We start from the raw sequence: 21,308 nt of genomic DNA, 5'->3' as shown, positions 1-21,308 counted from the left end.
TTACTATGCGTGGGAACCGTTTTCAAATGGTAGGCTGACCACAGGTAGTAGCAGGAATCTGGACCACACCTACCATACGCAGATTTTTTAAACTTTCCACCAACCGCCTTCCATCTTTAAGTTCGTCATTATGAATAAACATGAATTTTTAATAGCACATCGAGCATCTCCGTGGATGGTTCGGCGGTTCAGTTGGGCAATATTGACAGAAAAATCGTGAACCCTAACTAATAAAAGGACTTTTTGCATTCTCCAGAAACATCAGGGAGACCATGGTGTACGCCAGGACTTTCCGGGCGTCCCTCCTGGTGATTTTACTGCAAATAGTCCTTATCTGCTCCGCTCAGGTAAATTAAACACTACGAACTATTGTTCAGTTGGTGCTTTTGATGATTGTGATGAATACTACTTATTTTTATTTTACCATAGAGAAATGTTCCTATGTTTTCTATACCTTGATGTGGACGATGTAGGATAGGCTGTATTTGGGATATGTTTTTAGCACCCGTGTTTAATATATATTGTTTTGTTTGATATGTAGAAAGCATGCTGACTGTATTTTCAGTAAAGTGGTCAGTGTGTGTGCATATTTAGTTAAAGTTGTAGTTTTTTCTTGTGTGTTCTTTGAAGCCATTCAGACATTTAATTGTTAAAATTGATTGTTTACTTGTTTCATTTGCTGAGCAAATAAAATCATTGGAATATTATGATGAATTTCCAAACAGTATAATTACACTGTGTGTGTGTGTGTGTGTGTGTGTGTGTGTGCGCACGTGTGTGTGTGTATGTATGTGTTTTTTTTAGAGGGGCCCGGTTGGTCCGAGAGGGCCACCTGGCCCTCCAGGACTTCCTGGTTTTTCTGGCATTGATGGCATTGATGTAAGCTCTATACTGAATATATTCTTTAACTTATTTTCATTTTGCGTTGTTCAAAGCCAACAGTACTTCAATTGGGAGGCTGCTGTCTCTGTGACCATTGGTTATTCATATATGAAACACCTCAACACATTTTATTGTTTGTTTATTTGTTTGTTTCTAGGGAGAGAGGGGTCCAGGCCCTGGACCAATTGGCCCTCCAGTAAGTAGTATATTGTTAAGTCGGGTATATAATATATTTGTTAAGTAAAATATGCTTGATATAAGATGCTTCATTGATATCATGGTGCTTTATATTATACTGATTGAAACATTATAGGGCCCAGATGGAGATGATGGAAAAGATGGGGCTAATGGACGACCCGGCCAGCCAGGAGCTGATGTATGTCTCAACTCTGTCTTGTTTCTGAATGTTCAATATCAGCAGATAAAAGGTAAAGTTGTCTTTTCATCTCCATATAGTAGCAGCATACAGACTGTCTGCAGGTTAAACCAGCACAAGGGGAAAAAAGTAAAAAAAAAAAACAAGAAAAAATATGGTGTTCATCAATTTGACCATTTAGAGTGAGCAAGCGAGAGGAAAGAGAAGAGAGAGAGAGAGAGAAGAGAGGGAGAGAGATGAGGTAGGGGAGAGAAAGGGAGAGAGAGAGAGAAGAGAGGGAGAGAGAGAGAAGAGAGAGAGAGAGAGAGAGAGAGAGAGGCCTATACAGGCTGGAGGCACACAGAGGCCTTTTTGTGTGCGGAGAGGAAGCCCAAGAGTCTAGGGCCGCACCGCAGCCGCTGATGAGATGGGTCCTTATGTTGGGGGGGATCAGGCACACAACGGCTCCTGTATGCCATCCTACCAGCAAGTGTGCTCGGTGCTAACATGGAGACTTTGCATTCACTGTCTGCATAAGAGATTACAATAAACCAGTATTCATTATGAGAAATAATGGTTTCAAGCTGACATAATAAATGTGTTACTATAGCATCAAATGGATTTACTCCTAATTGGCATGTATTTGCATCAAAGTGATGAAACAGATAGAAATTTGCAGGGGTAAACATTTTGAGGAGTCTTTTCTTGGAGTTTGTGAAAGAGTCCTGCTGGTGTGTGCATGCTGTTCCGTCGCTGTAGTGCTAAATGCAGCATTCAGTCTTGTTCTGTTGTATATACACGAGTAGAAGTGGGTGGTGCCTGATTCACACTAACTGGATTGTTTACTGGCTTTAGAGGATTCCCTTTTCCCCCAGAGCTCACAGAATGGTCCACCACTTCCAATATTTTATAGAATATCAAATATTTTGTTTTATTTTGGGATTTTTCTGTAACACATTTAATGTTGCGCTGAGAGATAACGAAATGTGGCTCACTATTGTGGTTACAACTATTCCAGTTAACAAATTTGTATACCTAAATAACTAAATTCCTTTAGCAATTACAGTTAACCACTTCTGTAAGCCCTAAACTGGGCCTCAATGTTTTTATAATACATTTTCAATGTTGAGAAATTCATTCTTTACAGTTATATCAGTATAAATTAAGTACTGTCGAATTACTGTTCATTTGTGTGTGGCCCAGATGATCCACAGAGTACACTTTGTGGAATTATGCACCAAGATTTCACTAGCTCACTCTGTCTGTAGGGCTTGACTGGGCCTGGCGGAGAACGTGGCCCAGATGGACCTATTGGACCGAAAGTAAGTTCAGACCAAACCAATAGGAGAGATGGCCAGTTTCTCATGTTGACTCACCATATTTTTGTAGTAAGTGTTGGTTTGACTGAGTTGCCTTGTATTTGATGGGTTTTGCTAGGGAGAGCCTGGTGCCCCCGGACCTAGGGGAAAACCTGTAAGTAATTCACATTTGACCACACTATGGAAAACGTGTGAAAGACATAATCTACATTTTCATTTAAAGAGTCTTAAAATTAACTAGGAACAACCAAGATAGCACTGCATATGCTATTTTTTTCCTGGCAGTTTTTAAGTGAGCTTTGGGGTTGTATTGACCATGCAAGTTGTCTCATTTTCTGACTGGGGCTTTGATTACTGGTACCAGTGATGTGCTATACTTGAGATGCATAGGCAGCTCTGATTCATTATATTTTTCACAAGACTATGTTGATGTTGTAGTATAAATACTACACTGGGTTCTCATGCTGACATTCATTCTTAGTTTTTTTTTCACATTTATTTAGTGTAGAGGCCTTATACAAGTCCATATTTGAAGCACCTAATTTTGGTCGTTAAATGTTTTGAAAACAAATTGTAAAAAAGTATCAAACCATTAAATGCTAAGACAAAATTAAATATCAAACTTCATTATTGCTATTAAATGAATTATGTGTGTAATTTCCCCTTCATTATTTAATACTTCCCACTTTAAGTTTGTTCATGCGCATGTTAACAGCAGTCATTATGCTCAAGTGTTTATATTTATAGTAGAGTTCTCACTACACTGTGTTCATGTTTTGCTTCCCTTTGTCTTGTGTCTAGGGGGCTGGAGAGGACGGTGAAGCTGTGAGTGTTTTATTGAACAGTAGCTGCTTCTTTTACTGCAGATCATTACAGATGATCATTTGGCTCTTGTTACTTTCAGGAACTTAAGTACTGAAAAACAGTTCCAGTTCTGGCACTATTTATATTGCTGACCACATCTGTTTTATTCAGATTTGTAAATTGTGATTGTCTGCTGCTGAAATGAGATACATACAGCAAACACACAACATGATTACCATTACATGGTTGCAAAGAATCTGAAGTGGATTTTCATTGTGTTAACTGTAGGGCATGTTTTAAATGACCTCCAGATCAGAGTAATTGGGGAATTACATAAGGATGGGAGAGACCCCACTATAAGAGAACCATTCCTGTTCATAGATCGTGTATATGTGTTGGCTATTTCCCAGTTATTGTTCTTGCATGATGAATGATCTTTACTTTACCTTTCAACAGACACACATAATACCAGGATATAATATTAGCAATTATTGATTAACTCAATTGACTAAATAATGGATAAGATACACTTACTTATTTTAGAAGTTCATTTACATTTACATTTAGGGCATTTAGCAGATGCTCTTATCCAGAGCGACTTACAAAGTGCTTTGCATCTGTTCACAGTTGTAGTTCAAAAGTGCAAAACATTCTTAGTAATTGCTGAGACATTATTAAGATTTCTTAAAAACAAAATCACCAGATTTAGAGAAGGTTTAGATAAGTTTCAGAAAATGTTTGAGCAAAGGTTAGAGAGGTTTGAGCAAATATGCAAGCTCAGATATTTACTACCATCACCCCCCTCTTCCCCAGATGCTACATGTTCCCTCTATTTAGTTGTAAATGTTTAAAAAAAACACTCTGGGCTTCCAACTTTCCAGTCTGTTTTACAACACAGTTATTTCATTTTGGTGAAATGCAATTCCAGAAATCTCTGTTTTAACAAAACAAAGCTTCCACATACTTAAAACAGAAAGCTAAAGATTGTTCCCCACCTATGACTGTGTACAGTCGGCATGTTTGATGTCTCCATCTCCTTGGAGAGCTGATGTCCATGTCATCTCTCTATGAACATTCTCAGCACACATTAGTTCCCCTTACCACCATTACTTGTTTCCATTGAAGGGTGCAGATGGAGAAGATGGATTACCGGGAGAACTGGGCAAAGTTGGACCTCCGGTATGTAGACGGCTGTAATATGGTGTTACCAACCTTACCTTGTAAAGAGTGATTTTAAAATTGCATGTGATTTGCTATAGGGAAGCCGGGGACCTAGAGGATCAGTGGGCAGTCCAGGACTTGCTGGTCCGAGAGTGAGTTCTGCTCAACTCTCTTCAAGATGTTCTGCATTGCAGTGTTATCCATGTTCACAGTTACACCCAGTCGTTCTTTTATTCTTAATGCCATGAGATAGTTCAGGTATTTATGAGTAGTGTTAAACACACTTCAAGGACTCACCAGGCACTCACACTTGTATTCATATTCCTTTCATGCTAGATTCAGTTGTAGCTAATAATTCACAGTAGTTACGGAACAATATGCCAAATCATTAGTAAATACTGCCACTGAAAATACTAAAAACTTAAAATATTTTCCTGTTTGAAAACATTTTTAGGGTCCTCCTGGGGTTTGGAAGGGTGAAGAATTGGTAAGAAACTCGTGTTCACTCATGTCTCATCAGAAGTTGCTATGTTCACAGACATCTCCTGTCTCATTGAAATAATTATTATTTTCATGTAGTTGATTCCATCATGTACACACTGCAGAGGTTCTATTTAAAGAAATGTTCCTTAGCCTTATACCTGTCCTTCATCAGGGGCTTGGGGTAACGGAAAAGCTGCTATGTTAGTGTTTTTATCCATAAAGAAGATTCATTCCTCTCTTTTATCACACCATGGTGGCAATGAAAATGCAGCAAAATGAAGACAATGCAGTGGCAATTCAACCTCAGTTTATTTTCTTTTCTAAGCACATTTGGTTTTACTTTGCAATATGTCAGAAATGCTATAACAAGACATGATTGTGGTTTTGGTTCTGTTTGTCAGTGCCCAAATGCGTGCACGCATGGTCTGGCCGGCTATAGCGGGTTGCCAGGTATGAAGGTGAGTCACTCTAAAATATGTTGAATATTCATTTATCTGAAACTTAAAATCCAATCAGTTAATTTAAAACTGCTTCGTTTTATATGCAGTGATGTTTTAGTGACCTTCAGGATGAATCTGAGGTCAGCGTTCTTTATATGCAGGGACACAAAGGTGTGAAAGGTGAATCTGGTGAACCGGGAAGACAAGGCCACAAGGTGACGTCTATTAAATGGGATTTGACAGAGTTTCTGATGAAAATGATGCATGTTGTGAGTTGCTATGTGACAGCATGTGTGCTGAGGCCCATGCAGGATATGGAGCGTTAGTAAGATATATGCACATTATGCAGAAGTGGGGACACAGTGTGGATTTAACAGTTCTGGTATTTTCTCTCAGGGGGAAGAGGGTGAACAAGGAGGCCCAGGGGAGACCGGAGCACCAGGACTACCAGTAATGTGTTTGTGTACCTTGTATGCATTTGTTTCTAGGACACAATACCCTTAGTTTCATCACTTCAGCTCTTAGTAACATTACTGCCATATGTACCGTGATGTAAATTATCTGTACAGAAATACATACATATTTTCAGCTCTTGTACTCCAACCTTACCAGATGTGTATATGGTATATAAAAGGACTGTAAATGTGTGTGTTGTAATTTCAGGGTGCACAGGGTCTTAGAGGGATCGCTGGGATAATGGGTCCTAAAGGTGATAGGGTAAGAAGGTCAGCATATTAATAAAGAAAAAATACAAATGGTGATTAACATGTGATAAATGACAGTGAACTTTCTCAAACAGGGCTCACGCGGAGGAGATGGAGACACTGGTCCTCAAGGAATTGCAGGTGCCCCAGTAAGTGTCTGAATGAATATCACTAGAGTTTCAGTAGGGTACAAAGCAACATGTGATCAAGGTACCCTCACAAGATAATAATGTTTCCCTGTAACAGCATAGCCTGCTCCATGGCAACTTAATTTACATAACAGTTTAGTATAGAGCAACTTAAAGTAATGATTATGATTACTTTTCTCTGAGGCTACTAGTAATGTCAGTTCAGTGTAAAGAAGTAACTGGTAATTTGTAACAGGTTACTTTTGTTGAGTAATTACTTCAACACCGAATATTATTTTGACTATTGTTCTGTCTCAAAGAACCCAATGGTCTTTGGTCTTAATAAAACATCACATGATTGCAGTGTTAGTCTATGTGGTTATTTTATTCTACAAACCCCTTTTCAGCCTGATTTCCTGTCTGTTTTATCTACACCTAAGATGTGTTACACTAACCTTGGAGTAACCTTAGAGTACACTGGAGTTAATTTGAGCATGCACACACTCAAAGTTCAGAGTGTCTGAGGAGAGTTTAGTGTGTCTAAGGACAAGTTATAGTGTGTCTTATATGTGTCTTACCATGTCTTACAGTTGTCTTAGTTAAACTGTGACCCAGCAGTTACACAATATCATTTACAATTAATGTATATATTATTCCGGTATTCATCTTTATTGTATATTTCCTCAAATATTTAAAATATATGAAATCTCAGTGGTACCTGCTGGGGACAAAATAGCTTTATTTTTGAGCAAAAATTATCTTTTTCAGGGTGATCGAGGGCAACGAGGAAAAGTGGGTGAGACTGGCCCAAAAGGAAGTGAAGTGAGTATCAGCAAAACAACACAGACACACACACACACACACACACACACACAAATAATTGGAAACTACTGTTGGTGAATAGACCAATCATCCCAAATCATACTAGCTTCACTTTGTACACATGCACATTTTTAAAACCCTGTGAACTTTGTGATATCACACACTCCATTAACAACTGTGTTTGACACCCACTGTGGTTAGATACCACACACAATATTAACAACTGTGTTTGACAACCACTGTGGTTAGATACCACACACTACATTAACAACTGTGTTTGACACCCACTGTGGTTAGACATCACACACTACATTAACAACTGTGTTTGACAACCACTGTGGTTAGACATCACACACTACATTAACAACTGTGTTTGACAACCACTGTGGTTAGACATCACACACTACATTAACAATTGTGTTTGACACCCACTGTGGTTAGACATCACACATTTACTGTTCCTTTCTTGTCGCTGCTTGGCACTGAAAAGGTTATATTTGAAAATTGCCTAGAAATATATTTTAAAGTAATTGGTTTGATTGATTGATTCAACTGATCTAATATATATCTACTAAGGGGCTAAGAGGTCCATCAGGCATTACAGGTTTACGTGGACCTAAAGGAGAATCGGTAAGTGCCCAGTCATTGGTACTGCATTCTAAATAATAGAAAAAAAATCTTATAATCTGGAATAAAAAATTAAAGTAAACACCTAGTCTATGTACTGACCAATTTTGCATGTTCCCCAAAGGGATTGCCAGGAGTGGATGGCCGTGAAGGTATCCCAGGAATGCCAGGGGTTAAGGTAACATGATGACAGAACACGACTGTAGTCAAAAACACCTCCAAAAAGCATTTGTCCCTGCTAGAGCTGTGTTTGACAGCTCTGATTCAGGTGCTTTTCACCATCAATCATCTCGAACCCTCTTGATATCTCTCATTGTCATTTTAGGGCATCACTGGAAAAGTGGGGTCTCCAGGTGAAGCTGGCCTTCAAGGCCTGCCTGTACGTGAGACCTTTGCAACAACGCACAACAGAAATCATCTCAACCCTTAACCTCTTTTAGAATGACTATTAATATCTTATATAATCAATATATTTACTACATTGTAGGGTTTGCCAGGGATGCCAGGGGCAAAAGGTCATAGTGGACCAAAGGTAGGCAGTCACATGTGTTCACATGTTTTCTCTTCCCCATTATGAGCTGGTCTGTACAAAGAAGAATCTGAGATATTCGTTTGGTGACTTTGCTAAACTTAATATATTCATGTTTACTACTATTCACAGTACTACTCTCTTCTCTGCTGTAGGGTAACTCTGGTGATCCAGGTGTGGCAGGACCAATTGGGAACAATGGAAAACAAGTGAGTCTACACCAACAAACGCTTTAGCCCACCACTGCAGTCCTGCTGAAGGACGAGGAGACTGGATGATGAGTGACGTGCAGGACGGCTGGGGTAGTGGGGAACATGGATGCAGCAGTGGATGTTTGCCCACATGCTGACTGACCGATCACTCACCTGCTGTGTTGACTGCAGGGTGAACGTGGTGAACAGGGGGAGGTGGGACCAGTAGGACCAAGAGGTGGGCCTGTGAGTATGTCTCCACAAACACATCACTGCAGGCAGCAGGCATGCATCTGCTGTTCACACTCTCAACTGTCTGGACCCTCTCTCTCTCTCTCCCTCTCTATCTCTCTCTTGTCTCCCTGTAGGGTGAGAGAGGAGAGAGGGGTCCAGATGGACCTCAAGGGTTGTCGGGTCCGAGGGTGAGTACCCAGCAGTTCCAGACAATAAACCCATACACGATATTATCCAAGTATCACCAGGCACAATATCTTGGATAATTCAAGTATTTCTAGACAGTGTTGTGTGAAGATTACAGGGAGGCGGGCCCAGTTAGGATGGGGTATGACTGTGCTGAACCATGATTTTAAATAAATGACATAGAGCACCTGTAGCACTTTAGCGTGGAAAGATTAAGAGCGATGCGGAAGCAGAAGAACAGATAAACATGTCAACAGTGAGGAAGAAGGGAGAGGAAGAAGATGGAATGTAAAGGAATTTAACAGAAGTGCTGGTATCAAGTCCTTCCATTACCAACGAGGCCCACATTAAAATGTCACTGTCAGAATGAAACAGTTTGTGTGTCAGTTTGTGTGAAAGTATCAGATTTAATATCGGTACCTAATTTGTAGATACCGACAGACAACTGAATCTAAAATACTTTTTTTTTACATTGTGTGTGAAATTATGGTATATATTGGATTCCTTCTAGGTGTGTTATAACTTATAAGTGACATTTTCAAAATGTCAAACACCAGATCCAACAATCACACGTTAGTCTTGATTGTTGTTTTCAGATTTTCATTTAGTATTTGCCCAAATATTCAAAGAAGATCTGCCTTCTGGTCCAAATTGTAATGAACCCTCCTTATAAAGAGCTGTACTACACTGATCAGTTGGTAAAGGCCCATGAATAGGCGGTTGTTATGGAGGTTTCACTGCTCAGGGGTATTTTCTTTGGTAATAGGATATTCCGAGTAGGTAGGGGGCCTGAAAGAACCCTCTGTTCATCAGGAATTCCATAAACGAGCCAAGATCAGGGCATCGGGCAATCAACACACACACACATACCCACACACACATACCCGCACCCATACACACAACACACACTCATCCAAAAACATTCAGTCCCAGTGCAGCTCGGCTTGGAGCATGTCAGTGTGGTTTACAGGATATCAAAGACATACATGTCAGTCTTTGGTTAAAATTGTGTGTGTGTGTGTGTGTGTGTGTGTGTGTGTGTGCGTGCACGCGTGTGTGTGTGTGTATTAATATGTTATTCTGCAGGGGCCAAAGGGGAATCTGGGCCTACCTGGTCTTCCAGGTCCATCTGGTTTCCCTGGTCAAAAAGGTGACAGGGTAAGACATATACTTGGCTGTAATCTTCAGACTCCATTAACTTTATTAACAATACCATTATTGTTTAACAGTGTCATTATTATTGTTTTGCCATTCATTCATTTATTTGCTCATGTATGCATGTACTCTATTCTGTAAGTATTCTACGACAGATTTCACACAAATCATGGGGCTTCCATGCACCTCATTCTTTATTACTTTCACTGGTCTGACATCTGAATCAGTACAGTAAGCTGTCAGCCCCTACAGGGATGCACTATACTGTGTAATGTAGATTTCACAACTACCAGCAGTAGTGCACGTTAGTGGCAGCAAAAAATGAACAAAATATCAAAATTCTCTTTGATTTTTTTTTTTGTAATGAAAGTGAATACATTGAATGAGTACTCTTACTGATATTGCAATTATTCCAATGCTTTTTTTTAACAATATTTCAGGGTGCAGTTGGTCTTACTGGTCCAAAAGGTGAACAAGTAGGTCTAACAATTCTGTGTGGCATGTTTCCTATTAATAGGGATTAAATTAATAGCCAATTAATAATTAATTGTATTTTAATTAGTATATTTAATTTATATGTTTGTTTTTGATTTTGTGTGTGTTCTTTTAGGGTGCAGCCGGTGAGGAAGGTACCCCAGGAGATAAAGGAGAGAGAGTATGTCTCAGCACCTTTCTAAAGCTGTAAAATTAGCCGTTGTAATTTAATGGTTATAGCTTTCATTCTTATTTTCTGGCTTATTTGTTGGTTGGGGTAGGATGTCTGTTCAGAGATGGAAAGTTTTAGTTACTACAAAATTTGTGAGAAAGTACAGATCTTGCCTTTAACAATCTGAACAGCATGTTCACATTTTCCTACAGGGTGATGAGGGAGATCTGGGAGAGAAGGGATCAGTGAGTTTCATACATCCACATGGCTACAAAACACTGACATTACATGAACTTTGCTTTTGATTACCAAGAACCAGATTCATTACTGGAATGCTGGAAGGTTCTAAGTCACTATGCACCACGTGCAGGGTCTTCATGTACTTTACTTGCTGTTATACAGACAGGAAAGCCAGGTGATGCGGGGAACCGTGGGCCAGAGGGTAGACGTGGACAGCAGGGTCCTGAGGGCCTGGTGGGACAGTCAGGACCACGGGGCATGCAGGGAGACCGTGGGGAACCTGGGCTGCCTGGGGCACAAGGACCACCGGTACGTTCTCTATGCACGTTATAAGACAGTTAGAGGTGAAACACCTCATGGACCTGTCTTGTAACTCACTCACGTTTAACATTATTTGCCACAAGGGAGTGCTATTAGTACTGAAATAGCTTTGGTGCTTCACGTCATATCTAAATTATATGGTGTGTCCATGTTAAATTGATGTATATAGAATTGGCTGGACTTCTGAAGTGAACTAGGTGAGGGACTCAGGTGTGCATGACTTGGAAAATTTGCTCCATTACAAAGTGGAGGCCTGATTGTGTCTCCCTGCGGTCTTCGCTAAGCACTTACATCGCTGTCTTTCAGGGTCGACCTCCAACAGATCAACATGTTAAGCAGGTCTGCATGAGGGTTATGCAAGGTCAGTGCGCAATGTCTGTGTTCGCCGTGTGTGTTGCAACACAGTCAGTGCAACAGGAAGATAGAGATTACACAATGTGCTGCACTAGGCTTTGACCGACGTCTCGAACCCGTTTCCTTCACAGAGCAGCTAGCTCAGCTGGCAGCCAGCCTGAAGAGACCAGAGTCCGGCAGTGCTGGGTTGCCAGGTCCTCCCGGTCCTCCCGGCCCCATCGGGCCTGCAGGAGAGAATGGCTTCCCAGGGCATCCTGGAACCAGAGGGTTGCCAGGTCTTAAAGGACCACCTGGGTTCCTGGGACGTAAAGGACCTAAAGGTACAAAATAACCATAATAAACAAACTTTGTTTGAGAAAGACTGATATGCGAATTTGCTCCCAGACAAGTGTATAAGCCTTGTGCAATCTTTGTTGTTATCCTGTCCCTACAAAGGTGACCCAGGAGATAGAGGAGACAAAGGTCCTACAACACAAGGGCCCAAAGGCATACCTGGACCTCCTGGTCTTCCAGGTGAGTGTAAAATGTTTTTTTTTTCTTTAACTGACCCTAAGTCTATAGGCCACGGAATACTAATACCCACCTGTTCCTTCGTCTTCACCTCATCAGGTGAACCTGGGCATCCAGCGTACGGTAGCGACGGACGTGATGGGCTGAGAGGACCTCGGGGAGTTCCCGGGATGCCCGGTGTTCCAGGGCCTCCAGGACCTGCTGGCCTTAACGGATACTGCGAGGCATCACAATGTGTTCTCCAGGCTGTGGCAGCATCGCAGTCTGCCAAAGAGTACAACATGAAGGGACCCGACGGCCTTTGAGAGGTCGGAAAAGTAGACAGTTGTCGCAAAATTGAGCCCAGTGTGAACGTCGGAGAAGAGTTCACAGACTTACAGAGGGAAAATCCATCCTCAGTGGAGGTTGTTTTTTTGCAGGGAGTTGCCATGCAGTACTTTGCCACCATGAGTGTGATTTGTGTGTGCATATTGAACTCATTTTTATTTTCCTTAAAAGATATGCCATGTATCATTTTGAGCCAGATGTTTTTAGTTGAGATCAAGAAAGATATTTGATCATGTTGGGTACGTTTCCTGAAGGGCCTAAAGTGTCTAAAAATTGTTTACACAGGACTTCATTTGACAATTCTCAGGCCTTCTCAATAATAACGTAAAAAAAATCTGGTCATACAAAATCTTACATAGTGAATCTCTAAGTACATTTTTTTGCAACCTGAAATGTACATCTGAGAAAAAGCTAAATAAAATTGTAATGTGCACACATCTTTTATGTAGTGACATTAGTCAGCTGCAGTTTGTACATGATTTAAAACACAAGGCTAATGTAAATATACAATACTTCATGGCCTCCCAATCAACTGTATGCCTCAGTCACCCTTTCTATACCAATTTGATGGACCTAAAATTCTTGTGTAAAATATTCTGAAAAATCAATTAACACTTAATTCCTTTAACAAATTACACCGATACCTTAATTGCATTTCATTGATATCCATGTGTTAATTTTTTAGTGCATCTGATAAGATCAGAGATTTATTATTTGCAGTTACATTCAGTGTGTGGTTTCATGCAATAAGGAAACTTAAGCCTTTTCTTTTCTAAAAGACAGTTCTATTACGTTATTTATTTGATTAAAAGGTTCAATGTCACACCTACAGTTGTGAAAAGGGGGTAAATAAATGATTTTGATAAAGCTCTGCACGTTTTTGTATGCAAAGCATGGAAGAGTACATCAACATGAACGAAGGAAATTCAGACTACTTATGTTCTCAGTGTTGTCTTTAATGTACTCTCTCAAGTTGGTGAACAATTACAACTTCTCTCACTATACTACATCACATATCCATCAATAGTATAAATAGCCAGTCTAATTGTACATATTTCAAATATCATACACAAATCAAGTATCCAAGTATTAAGTTATGCACATCAAATAAAAAGGCATACAAAATAACACAGAGGTCCAGTTTGAAGCCAAAACACAAACATCACACTATTGACATGGCAGTAATTAGTAAACAAAGTTTGGATAAACAACACAAACTAGATCCAACAGCTTCCTTATATACCTCTACAGCAATTATTTTTTAATATCCATGATTCTCCTTGTCTTACACATCTTTCACAAGTAAACTACATCAAATGCCATATACGTATCCCCATTAAATGGCCTTTTCCACTTTAATAAGGCATTTAAATATTAACCATTACATGGCAGGCATCTTAAAGATGGACTTAAGATCATTAAAAACAAAAAGGACAAAGTTGAAATAATCATTCCGATGCTGCATGGTTGTAAAACGCTTTGTTTGGCAGAGCACACTCCTGTGACAACTTGCCGACGGGGGGAAAGCCAATGGCTAATAAGAGATGTGCCATCCCGACATCCTTCTTTAGATTAAACAAGCAAATATAAGCACTTGAACTTGCCAAAAGACAGCATTTACTATGTTAAATCGAGACAAAAGGGAATACTCACAAGTGAATGACACCGATTTCTTCAGAAATATATATATATTTTTTACACGTTCCCAACTTAAGAGAACACACTGCCCATATTGGAGAAACACTTTGATCCTGCTTTAGCAGCAGGTTCACTGCTTATGCTCTACTGGATACAGCAGTTGCTGCGATGACCGTTCGAGTCTTTGAAGCGAAGACGCATCTTGGGACGATACTTCTCCAGGTAGAAGAGCTGCTTGCTGTTGAATGCACCACGCCGCTTCCTGCAGTGTTTTCAATACACGTGTCACATGTGAACAGACCGAACTCTTGCCTACAATGTTAAGCCTCTGATCAAATGAGGCCTTTAAAGGTGCTGATTGGTATTACATTAGTGCCTAGTTAGTAACAATGTTAAGTCTGCTTCTTGTTCTAGTTGCACAGAACAAATACAAAACAAAACGTACTGTCGGATGAACTGGACAGCGTCTTCATATTTCATGCCACACTCAATCATAGCGAGGGCAACCAGGACAGGAGCGCTGTGGGAATAAATCACACATCATGACCATTTAAACCAGTGCTTCCTAAACTTTCTGCAAGCTCATCATCTATGTACCATCAGCAATTTTCAGAAAGCAGCTATTTTTTCGCATACACAATGCAGACCAACGATACGGCCCAATGGTGCAGTGAGCAATCTCAAAGGCAGTCTCAGCAAGGTTTAAGGGACGACTGCAAAGTTTCACAACCACAACCAGCTTCGTTACAGTAAAGAAAACAAAACCACATACAGTGGTTACTATTGTTTTAGCCTTTTTTCTACAATTTATTTGCTTGGTTACTAGGAGCTGTTAAGTTTTTGTTTATTAAAATATCAAAATGAGATGTATCAAAAAAAGACATTTTTCCACAGAACATTACCGTCCAAGGCCAGCTACACAGTGGACAGCAATGCAGCCGCCTGGCTCCTCCCTAAACTTCATCCTCAACAGGTTTAGCCAATCATCAACAATCTGGCTAGAAGGAGGAGCGCCATCATCAAACGGCCAATCCTAAAAGGTTTTGCATAAAGAAAATAATTGGTCTTGGACAATGCAATAATTCCACTAAATTCACCTTTAATTCTGGGAAGTCTATTTCAAAGGCATTACATTTACTTCATACTGCTGAACTACTTACCAGAATCTGAATGCCCTCTTTGGCCACCAGGTTGGCATCATACGTTGCCTCACAGACTCTAACAACTGTTGTCACACCATACTTCTTCAATTCCTGGTGAAGAATAAACCCTTTTGTTTGTTTACTCATGCTGGAATGCTCAACAAAATTTTGCCATGCTCAAAAATTAAGAATGACTACTGTTTTTCTATATTCAAAACATTTACACAGATTTCACCTTTTTAGAAATTTATACAGGCCAAATAATACAAATTGTACATAGCTTTGTCTCTATTTCAAATTTACAAAGACAGACTACTTGGTGCAGACGTATAACAGTGCACACCACTGAAAAGTTTTAGCCATCCTCAATGGGCTAGGCAGTGCTCTTCCAACAGAAAACTTCAGGTTTTGAAAGTGAAATTCATAGCTATTAATAAGAAAATAAGGGCAACTTTGTTTTGGATTCTGGAAATGCTTACCTCAATGAATTTATTCAGAGTTGCATTGGTGGGGTTATGGGTGATGAGAAACCTCATATTTTTATAGGTGATCTCCACAGGGGCAGGTCTATTCATACGCGCCATTGTTAACAATGAAAAGTGATAAGTCTACAAAAATTGAGAGGACGCTTTCTACCACAAAAAGAAACTTAAAGAAAATCTGCCACAAAGACTTTGCTCAAAGGATGAGTGTGACGAGAGCGTACAAACGCTGGGAATGAAAAACAGAAAAACAACTGGTAAATAATAATAAAAAAGGCTGGTCCTCAGGTGAACGAGGAGACGGAGAGCCGACAAGGGCAGTGCACTTCTGGAGATTGTTTTACCCCATCCAGACTGGCCTGGCTGCTGTGGACGCCTGCACTCCGAGTCCAATCCCGCCAACTTTAAAATACTCACAAGTCTCTCTTCCAGTGAGGCAGCAAGGCTCGCCGTTCACTTCTCTGCATATACACTGTGCTGAGCCTGGCAGTAGTCCCCACTGCCCTTCAGAAACTCCATAAATGTGTGACCCAATACACCACAGAACTGCTGCAATGGCAGAGAGCACAGACACAGATGATCAGAGGCAAGGAAATAAACAGGGTGGCGCCACTGCTGTATAGCGCCACAGAACATGCTTCTTTGTCTGTATGAGGGGGATAAATGGCTGTGGAAATGCCATTTTGAAACGGGAAAGGAGCAGTCGTAGATCTGCTCTGACTCGGCGGCGACTCCTTTAAAGGATGCAGGGGTTATTCGTGTTTTTTTTTAAACAACGTAAGCGTTCCACCGTCAAAATGTTTTTATTTATTTCGATTTTAGGCCAAAATAAATCATTTCGCTCGTCAATGCTTAGGTGTCATTTAATCCTGAATTAATTTTACCGGCCACGGATTAGCACCGCCTTAGCTAGCTACAGTTAGCCAGCCTCCGTCAATCTTACAGTAGTTAACGCTAGCTAGCTAGCAAGCTAACGGGCTGTAAAGGAGACTGGGGGCCAGGTTAGCGGACTGTCTGGCGACGTACCTCGGCTAACCCAAATTTGTGAATGCGGCAAAATAAATTAAAACGCCGATTTGTCGGGCCCAATAGAAGTTAATATGAAAAATAAATTAGCTAGTTAGCTTCGTTTTAAGCGCGAGCGACTCGTTTCCCCAGTCACACAGCTAGCGGGTTAGCTAGCTAAGCTAACGAAAGGAGAACAGCTTCAACAAAGAATGACAGATAGCTAGCAGGCTAATGACACAACTCGACGAAATTAACACAAACAGGATCGGATATCGTGTACAATTCCCACTGAGCATCAACTAGTAATAAACGTGTGATAACGAATGTAACAAAATATCCGGGTTTGCTCAAGTAGGCAGCTGCTAAGAACCAAGAACGTTTAGCATTCAGGCTAACACAATGATCTCGTTTTAAGAACAAATTCGCAAATTAATATAACGAAAAAGAAAACTAAGCGTCTAATAGTTAAAACACCACAGGTAAATGTAATTGTACTTACTGGAATATGCTTACTCATTGAAGATTGTAGTTTAACCATAAAGCCGGTCCCGAGAAAGACGTGAAATGTTTGAAGTGGTTTTCCACCATACAGCCGCAGCAGCAGTGTCTGATAATCCAGTTACAGCTGGACGGGTCGTGCAGGAACCGCACCCTGCTAGTGGGGCGGCGCATTTCACGAAACCAGGTCACATAACCACTGCTATTTCATGTAAAACACAAATGTAAAAAAAATACAATTTCATTTAATTATCATTTGCTTTAGCTAATGCACATTCACGTAAATAAATACATTGTTTTCCATCCATGACAACATTTTCACGGTTATTGTGGCAAAGAGATTCAAGTAGCACTGTCCCATAACACAAATTCATTTATATGAAATATTCATAACCATAGAAAGTGTTTTAATTTCGAAAAACACACAAGGATCTTATGTGTGCCTATGGGTTTGACAGTGGTTGTTTCTCTTTGTTTTTAAATGCATCAATCTAGAAGTTTGATCAATGTTTAGTGGACTGTGCAAAAAGCTGATGCCCAGTATTTTCTTCATCAGTGGCCCAAACAAACGGCCCCTGAAGAGTCTGGACAGTTCGTGTATTTGGCCAATGGGAGAAAGAGCATGTAATTCAGGAACAGGCTGGAAGTTGTGTTACTCTGGGCACATGGGGAGCACAGGGGGAATGTTCCAATCAGTCAGCATTGTATCTATGATCTATAAAAGATGTGCTCTGCCATAGCTCTTGTTTCAATTTGGACCTCATGAAATTTCAAACCGTTGTCATAAAGAATTGAAGAGGCTGTGTAAAGATCAGAATCTGGAATAAAGGTATGATATTTTTTTCTTCTTTTTTGAGAAAAGTACTCTGTCTCCTTAGGATGAGTTCAGTTTTTATATACAAAGGTCACTGAAACGTTAGAATAGCCTGTTAGCTGCAACAAATGAAGACAAAAGAAAATATATCATCTATTGTTTGCATACACTTAACTATGAATCATTTTCATTAATTTAGGAGACAGCCTTCATGGAATCAGATCAAGTAGATGGAGGCAGGCTGAGTCATAGCAGAAAGAAGGAAGTTATAGTAAATGGGAAGCGTGATGACTGGGTGAGGAAAGGGACTTACATGCCCATAGTCCAGACTGATTTACCAGTTCCAAAGCCCCAAGACAATCCCACTGTAATTTCAATTGGCTCATGCAGTCAGCACGCTGTCACCACTGAATCACAGGGAGATGATGTATGTGCTGACACATGGTGTAGAGGAGCCCAGCAGGATGACCAACCGCACATAGGAGGTGTTTCTAAACAAACAGTTCAGGAACTGAAGAGTGTATTGAAGCAAAGATCCCTACTGAGTCCAAGAGAAGCAATGCAGGGCCGGTCAGTTCGTTCCCAGCACATGCCTGGAAAGAGGAGAGATTGCAGACCAGATGAGGAACCATTTAGGTCCTTCACAACATTCAAACCCGTTCTAGAGAGAACCTCCGGACCAAGAGAGATCACTTCATCTGGCTGGGATTCTGGTGGGTCACCATGCACTGATGGTCCTACAAACAGGCCCTGTAGTTCACACAGCAGGACATCACACTCAGGTTAGTGTGCATTTTGCAATATTAATCTCCACTTTACCTCCACTTTTCCTTGTAGACTGTGATAAAAAAAAATAGAAGAACATTTAGACATTTTTATAAACCTTTTGTGTACATGTTTTTAAAACATGTTTGTATACGCCATAGATAACAAAGAGAATGTTCAGATAGGATCTCGTGGATCTCAAAGCTTCATTTCAGTGGTTGAACACATAAAGCAGCGGATTGTCTGTGAGAACATAGGCTTTATTCGCTTTGAAGCGGCAGATCTTCATGGTGTGTCTAGATCGAAGATGGTCCCTTCTCACTTCTTTCATGTAAATACCTGCCTGCTCACCTACATTTAACTTCGTCAAGTTATGATTCTCTGAAGTTACATTCAATAATTTCGCCAACAGAAAATGTTTGAATAAGCTGTTAGCTTTACTAAAACAATGAATAAATGCAAGTTTGAAAAAATTTACCCTCAAATATTTTTTTGGCATCACAGGAAAAAGCTGTTCATGGAGTGCCCATGCCCAGAAGTTATCTGGAGTTAACACTGAGCCCCAGAGAGAATGAGGTTGATCATCCAACGGCTCCCAGTTTCAGCAACGATGTCCTTTTGGTCCCTGATCTTTCCACTTTCCGGGCTCTTCCCTGGGTGGAGCAAACTGCTCGCCTCATTTGTGATCCCTGCACCATCACAGGGACACCACTGCATACCTCACCACGCATTGTTGCTAAGGTCATGCTCGGTCAGCTACAACACTTGGGGTTCTCCTTCTTTTCCTCTTTCATATACGAATGCTGCATCTTAGACGTTTCAGAGGGTATGGACCCCAAGCTTGTGCTTTTCCCTGCCACTACTTTGCTAAGTAATCATGACACGCCTTTCCTACAACAGCTGATGAGAGGGATGTACCACATGGGTGTTGATGTGGACAGCTTTGCATCGGCTAGTGGTCCAGGTCAGATAGAGGTCTGCTTCAAGCCTAAGTTTGGGATTGAAGCTGCTGACTGTGCCTTCACCTTCCGCACTGGACTTAAGGAGATGGCCAGGAAGTATAACTACCTTGCCACCTTCCTCACAGACGATACCATCTACAATTCAGGAATACTCTGCCATAGCCTGTGGGATGCCAGTGGTACAAGAAGTCTCTTCCAATCAGGCACAGAGGAGCTGTCTGAGATCGGTAAGAAATGGCTGAGTGGATTGCTTCTGCACTCACCGGCCCTAAGCTGCCTGTTGGCACCAGGGACTGGCTGCCGTGCTCATCTAACTAAGGGGAAAGATTCAAAGCAGCAATACCATGCCACTTATGGCTGCAACAACAACAGCTGTACCTTTAACGTGAAGGTCCATGGTGGGCGGGAGGCCCATATTGATAATAGGCTTGGTTCAGCAACGGCAAATCCTTATATAGTTTTGGCAGCCACCATAGCAGCTGGACTAGATGGTATCAAATGTAACCTTAGCATTGAAGAGGTTCTTAACAGAACTCCAGCCCAGCAGAAGAAGTTTGCAATCCCTGTGAAACTTGAGGATGCTTTAGAGGCCCTGGGAGAAGACAGTACAATCTGTGGGGCACTAGGTGAGTCCTTTGTGCAATATTTCATTGCCATGAAACGGCTTGAGAGTGAAACTCAAGCACTTGACCGGAAAGAAGGCCTGGAATACTTCATCTAAATTGTTTGGTTTCACAGATTAATGCTGTATGAAATACTTTAATGATACAGTGACTCATTATGCATCACATAGTAAAACTAATTTCATCTATTCCTATGCTGTGATTAATGGTGTTTCAGGCTCTAACATAATTATTTATGTTAAATGAAAAATTATTAAAGTTATTTTTCAACTTTAAGCAGGATTTTTTTTCTCACCAATTATTCATATCATGTTTAAATGTGGCCCTTGTGCACCATTTGTTATTTGTTTTTTTTATAAAAGAAAGTCCACCATAATCTGAGCTTAATAACTGAGTTTTTATTTATTTTAGATCCATAACTGTTAGAAATGTCTGTTTTAATTTCTGTGCATTCTTATTGATTTGAGATTTTAGGAAATGTATATGCAAATCTACCAATTAAAAACATGTATCAAAGGGAATGTTAGAGAATTTCGCTCACACCAATCATTTGTAAATTCTTTTTTTTTTTTATCAAGAAGTGTTGACAGCTAACTAAGCTCTTTAGAGAGACCAAATAGGAATAGGAGATTGATCCTGTATTGACCCAAAGAAGTGTTTTCACGCTTTTATCTTATGAGACTGCTTTGCATTCTAAAAAAATTAAAAAAGTTAAATTCAAATACAAATGATTAAATTATACACTGTGACATCTGCATCTTTGTTAAACCAAGTATTTCTAAGGGGTAATTATAGCTGTGTCATTTCTGAGCATGTGTCATTTCTGAGTATGAGCTGAGTATTGGATTTGCATATGGAACTGGTGTTGTTTCTCCCAGGATACTGAACTAAGCAGTTCAAGAACTTCAGCATTTCTGACACTGTTAAAGTCAACGGGATAAAGTGTTTCATCTAAGGT

General features: G+C 40.4%; 3 protein-coding genes and 1 long non-coding RNA gene across 4 annotated transcripts; 2 read left to right on the top strand and 2 right to left on the bottom strand.

The window, feature by feature from the left end:
• The first annotated feature begins 129 nt into the window (after window positions 1–129).
• Window positions 130–13,289, top strand: col9a1a (collagen, type IX, alpha 1a). Its single transcript, XM_077024653.1, has 32 exons — window positions 130–347; window positions 805–879; window positions 1,040–1,078; window positions 1,196–1,258; window positions 2,506–2,559; window positions 2,675–2,710; window positions 3,358–3,381; window positions 4,486–4,539; window positions 4,620–4,673; window positions 4,976–5,008; window positions 5,406–5,462; window positions 5,606–5,659; window positions 5,841–5,894; window positions 6,108–6,161; window positions 6,244–6,297; window positions 7,045–7,098; window positions 7,675–7,728; window positions 7,850–7,903; window positions 8,051–8,104; window positions 8,213–8,257; window positions 8,410–8,463; window positions 8,638–8,691; window positions 8,814–8,867; window positions 9,952–10,023; window positions 10,461–10,496; window positions 10,631–10,675; window positions 10,879–10,911; window positions 11,069–11,215; window positions 11,534–11,588; window positions 11,713–11,901; window positions 12,017–12,094; window positions 12,191–13,289. Exons 1-32 carry the CDS (start codon window positions 273–275, stop codon window positions 12,394–12,396), a joined length of 2,064 nt encoding a protein of 687 aa, XP_076880768.1. The 5' UTR covers window positions 130–272; the 3' UTR covers window positions 12,397–13,289.
• A 64-nt stretch (window positions 13,290–13,353) lies between these two features.
• Window positions 13,354–16,137, bottom strand: ptp4a1 (protein tyrosine phosphatase 4A1). Its single transcript, XM_077024655.1, has 5 exons — window positions 15,678–16,137; window positions 15,217–15,309; window positions 14,959–15,089; window positions 14,502–14,576; window positions 13,354–14,318 (listed from the first exon to the last, which is right to left on the bottom strand). Exons 1-5 carry the CDS (start codon window positions 15,780–15,782, stop codon window positions 14,201–14,203), a joined length of 522 nt encoding a protein of 173 aa, XP_076880770.1. The 5' UTR covers window positions 15,783–16,137; the 3' UTR covers window positions 13,354–14,200.
• On the bottom strand, window positions 15,775–17,530 carry LOC143528773 (uncharacterized). Its single transcript, XR_013134522.1, has 3 exons — window positions 17,188–17,530; window positions 16,098–16,229; window positions 15,775–15,909 (listed from the first exon to the last, which is right to left on the bottom strand). It is a non-coding gene; the product is annotated as an uncharacterized LOC143528773 (long non-coding RNA).
• lgsn (lengsin, lens protein with glutamine synthetase domain) lies at window positions 17,266–20,704 on the top strand. The gene is made up of 5 exons (XM_077024654.1): window positions 17,266–17,373; window positions 17,743–18,015; window positions 18,200–18,782; window positions 18,927–19,096; window positions 19,270–20,704. Exons 3-5 carry the CDS (start codon window positions 18,212–18,214, stop codon window positions 20,446–20,448), a joined length of 1,920 nt encoding a protein of 639 aa, XP_076880769.1. The 5' UTR covers window positions 17,266–17,373; window positions 17,743–18,015; window positions 18,200–18,211; the 3' UTR covers window positions 20,449–20,704.
• Window positions 20,705–21,308: the final 604 nt, after the last annotated feature.

The sequence above is a fragment of the Brachyhypopomus gauderio genome, chromosome 12 (assembly GCF_052324685.1).
Source record: "Brachyhypopomus gauderio isolate BG-103 chromosome 12, BGAUD_0.2, whole genome shotgun sequence".
NCBI lineage: Eukaryota > Metazoa > Chordata > Actinopteri > Gymnotiformes > Hypopomidae > Brachyhypopomus > Brachyhypopomus gauderio.
Note: the sequence above shows the minus strand (reverse complement) of the source record. Positions and strands in the feature narration are given on the sequence as shown.

Excerpts from the sequence above, each read along its gene's own strand:
- col9a1a (XM_077024653.1), top strand. The coding sequence starts at position 273 with ATGGTGTACGCCAGGACTTTCCGGGCGTCCCTCCTGGTGATTTTACTG. Across the intron at positions 1,079-1,195 it reads CTGGACCAATTGGCCCTCCA|GGCCCAGATGGAGATGATGG; the intron begins GTAAGTAGTATA and ends GAAACATTATAG. Across the intron at positions 6,162-6,243 it reads TGGGTCCTAAAGGTGATAGG|GGCTCACGCGGAGGAGATGG; the intron begins GTAAGAAGGTCA and ends TTTCTCAAACAG.
- ptp4a1 (XM_077024655.1), bottom strand. The coding sequence starts at position 15,782 with ATGGCGCGTATGAATAGACCTGCCCCTGTGGAGATCACCTATAAAAAT. Across the intron at positions 15,310-15,677 it reads CTCTGAATAAATTCATTGAG|GAATTGAAGAAGTATGGTGT; the intron begins GTAAGCATTTCC and ends ATTCTTCACCAG. Across the intron at positions 15,090-15,216 it reads AAGAGGGCATTCAGATTCTG|GATTGGCCGTTTGATGATGG; the intron begins GTAAGTAGTTCA and ends AAAACCTTTTAG.
- lgsn (XM_077024654.1), top strand. The coding sequence starts at position 18,212 with ATGGAATCAGATCAAGTAGATGGAGGCAGGCTGAGTCATAGCAGAAAG. Across the intron at positions 18,783-18,926 it reads CAGCAGGACATCACACTCAG|ATAACAAAGAGAATGTTCAG; the intron begins GTTAGTGTGCAT and ends TATACGCCATAG. Across the intron at positions 19,097-19,269 it reads TCCCTTCTCACTTCTTTCAT|GAAAAAGCTGTTCATGGAGT; the intron begins GTAAATACCTGC and ends TTGGCATCACAG.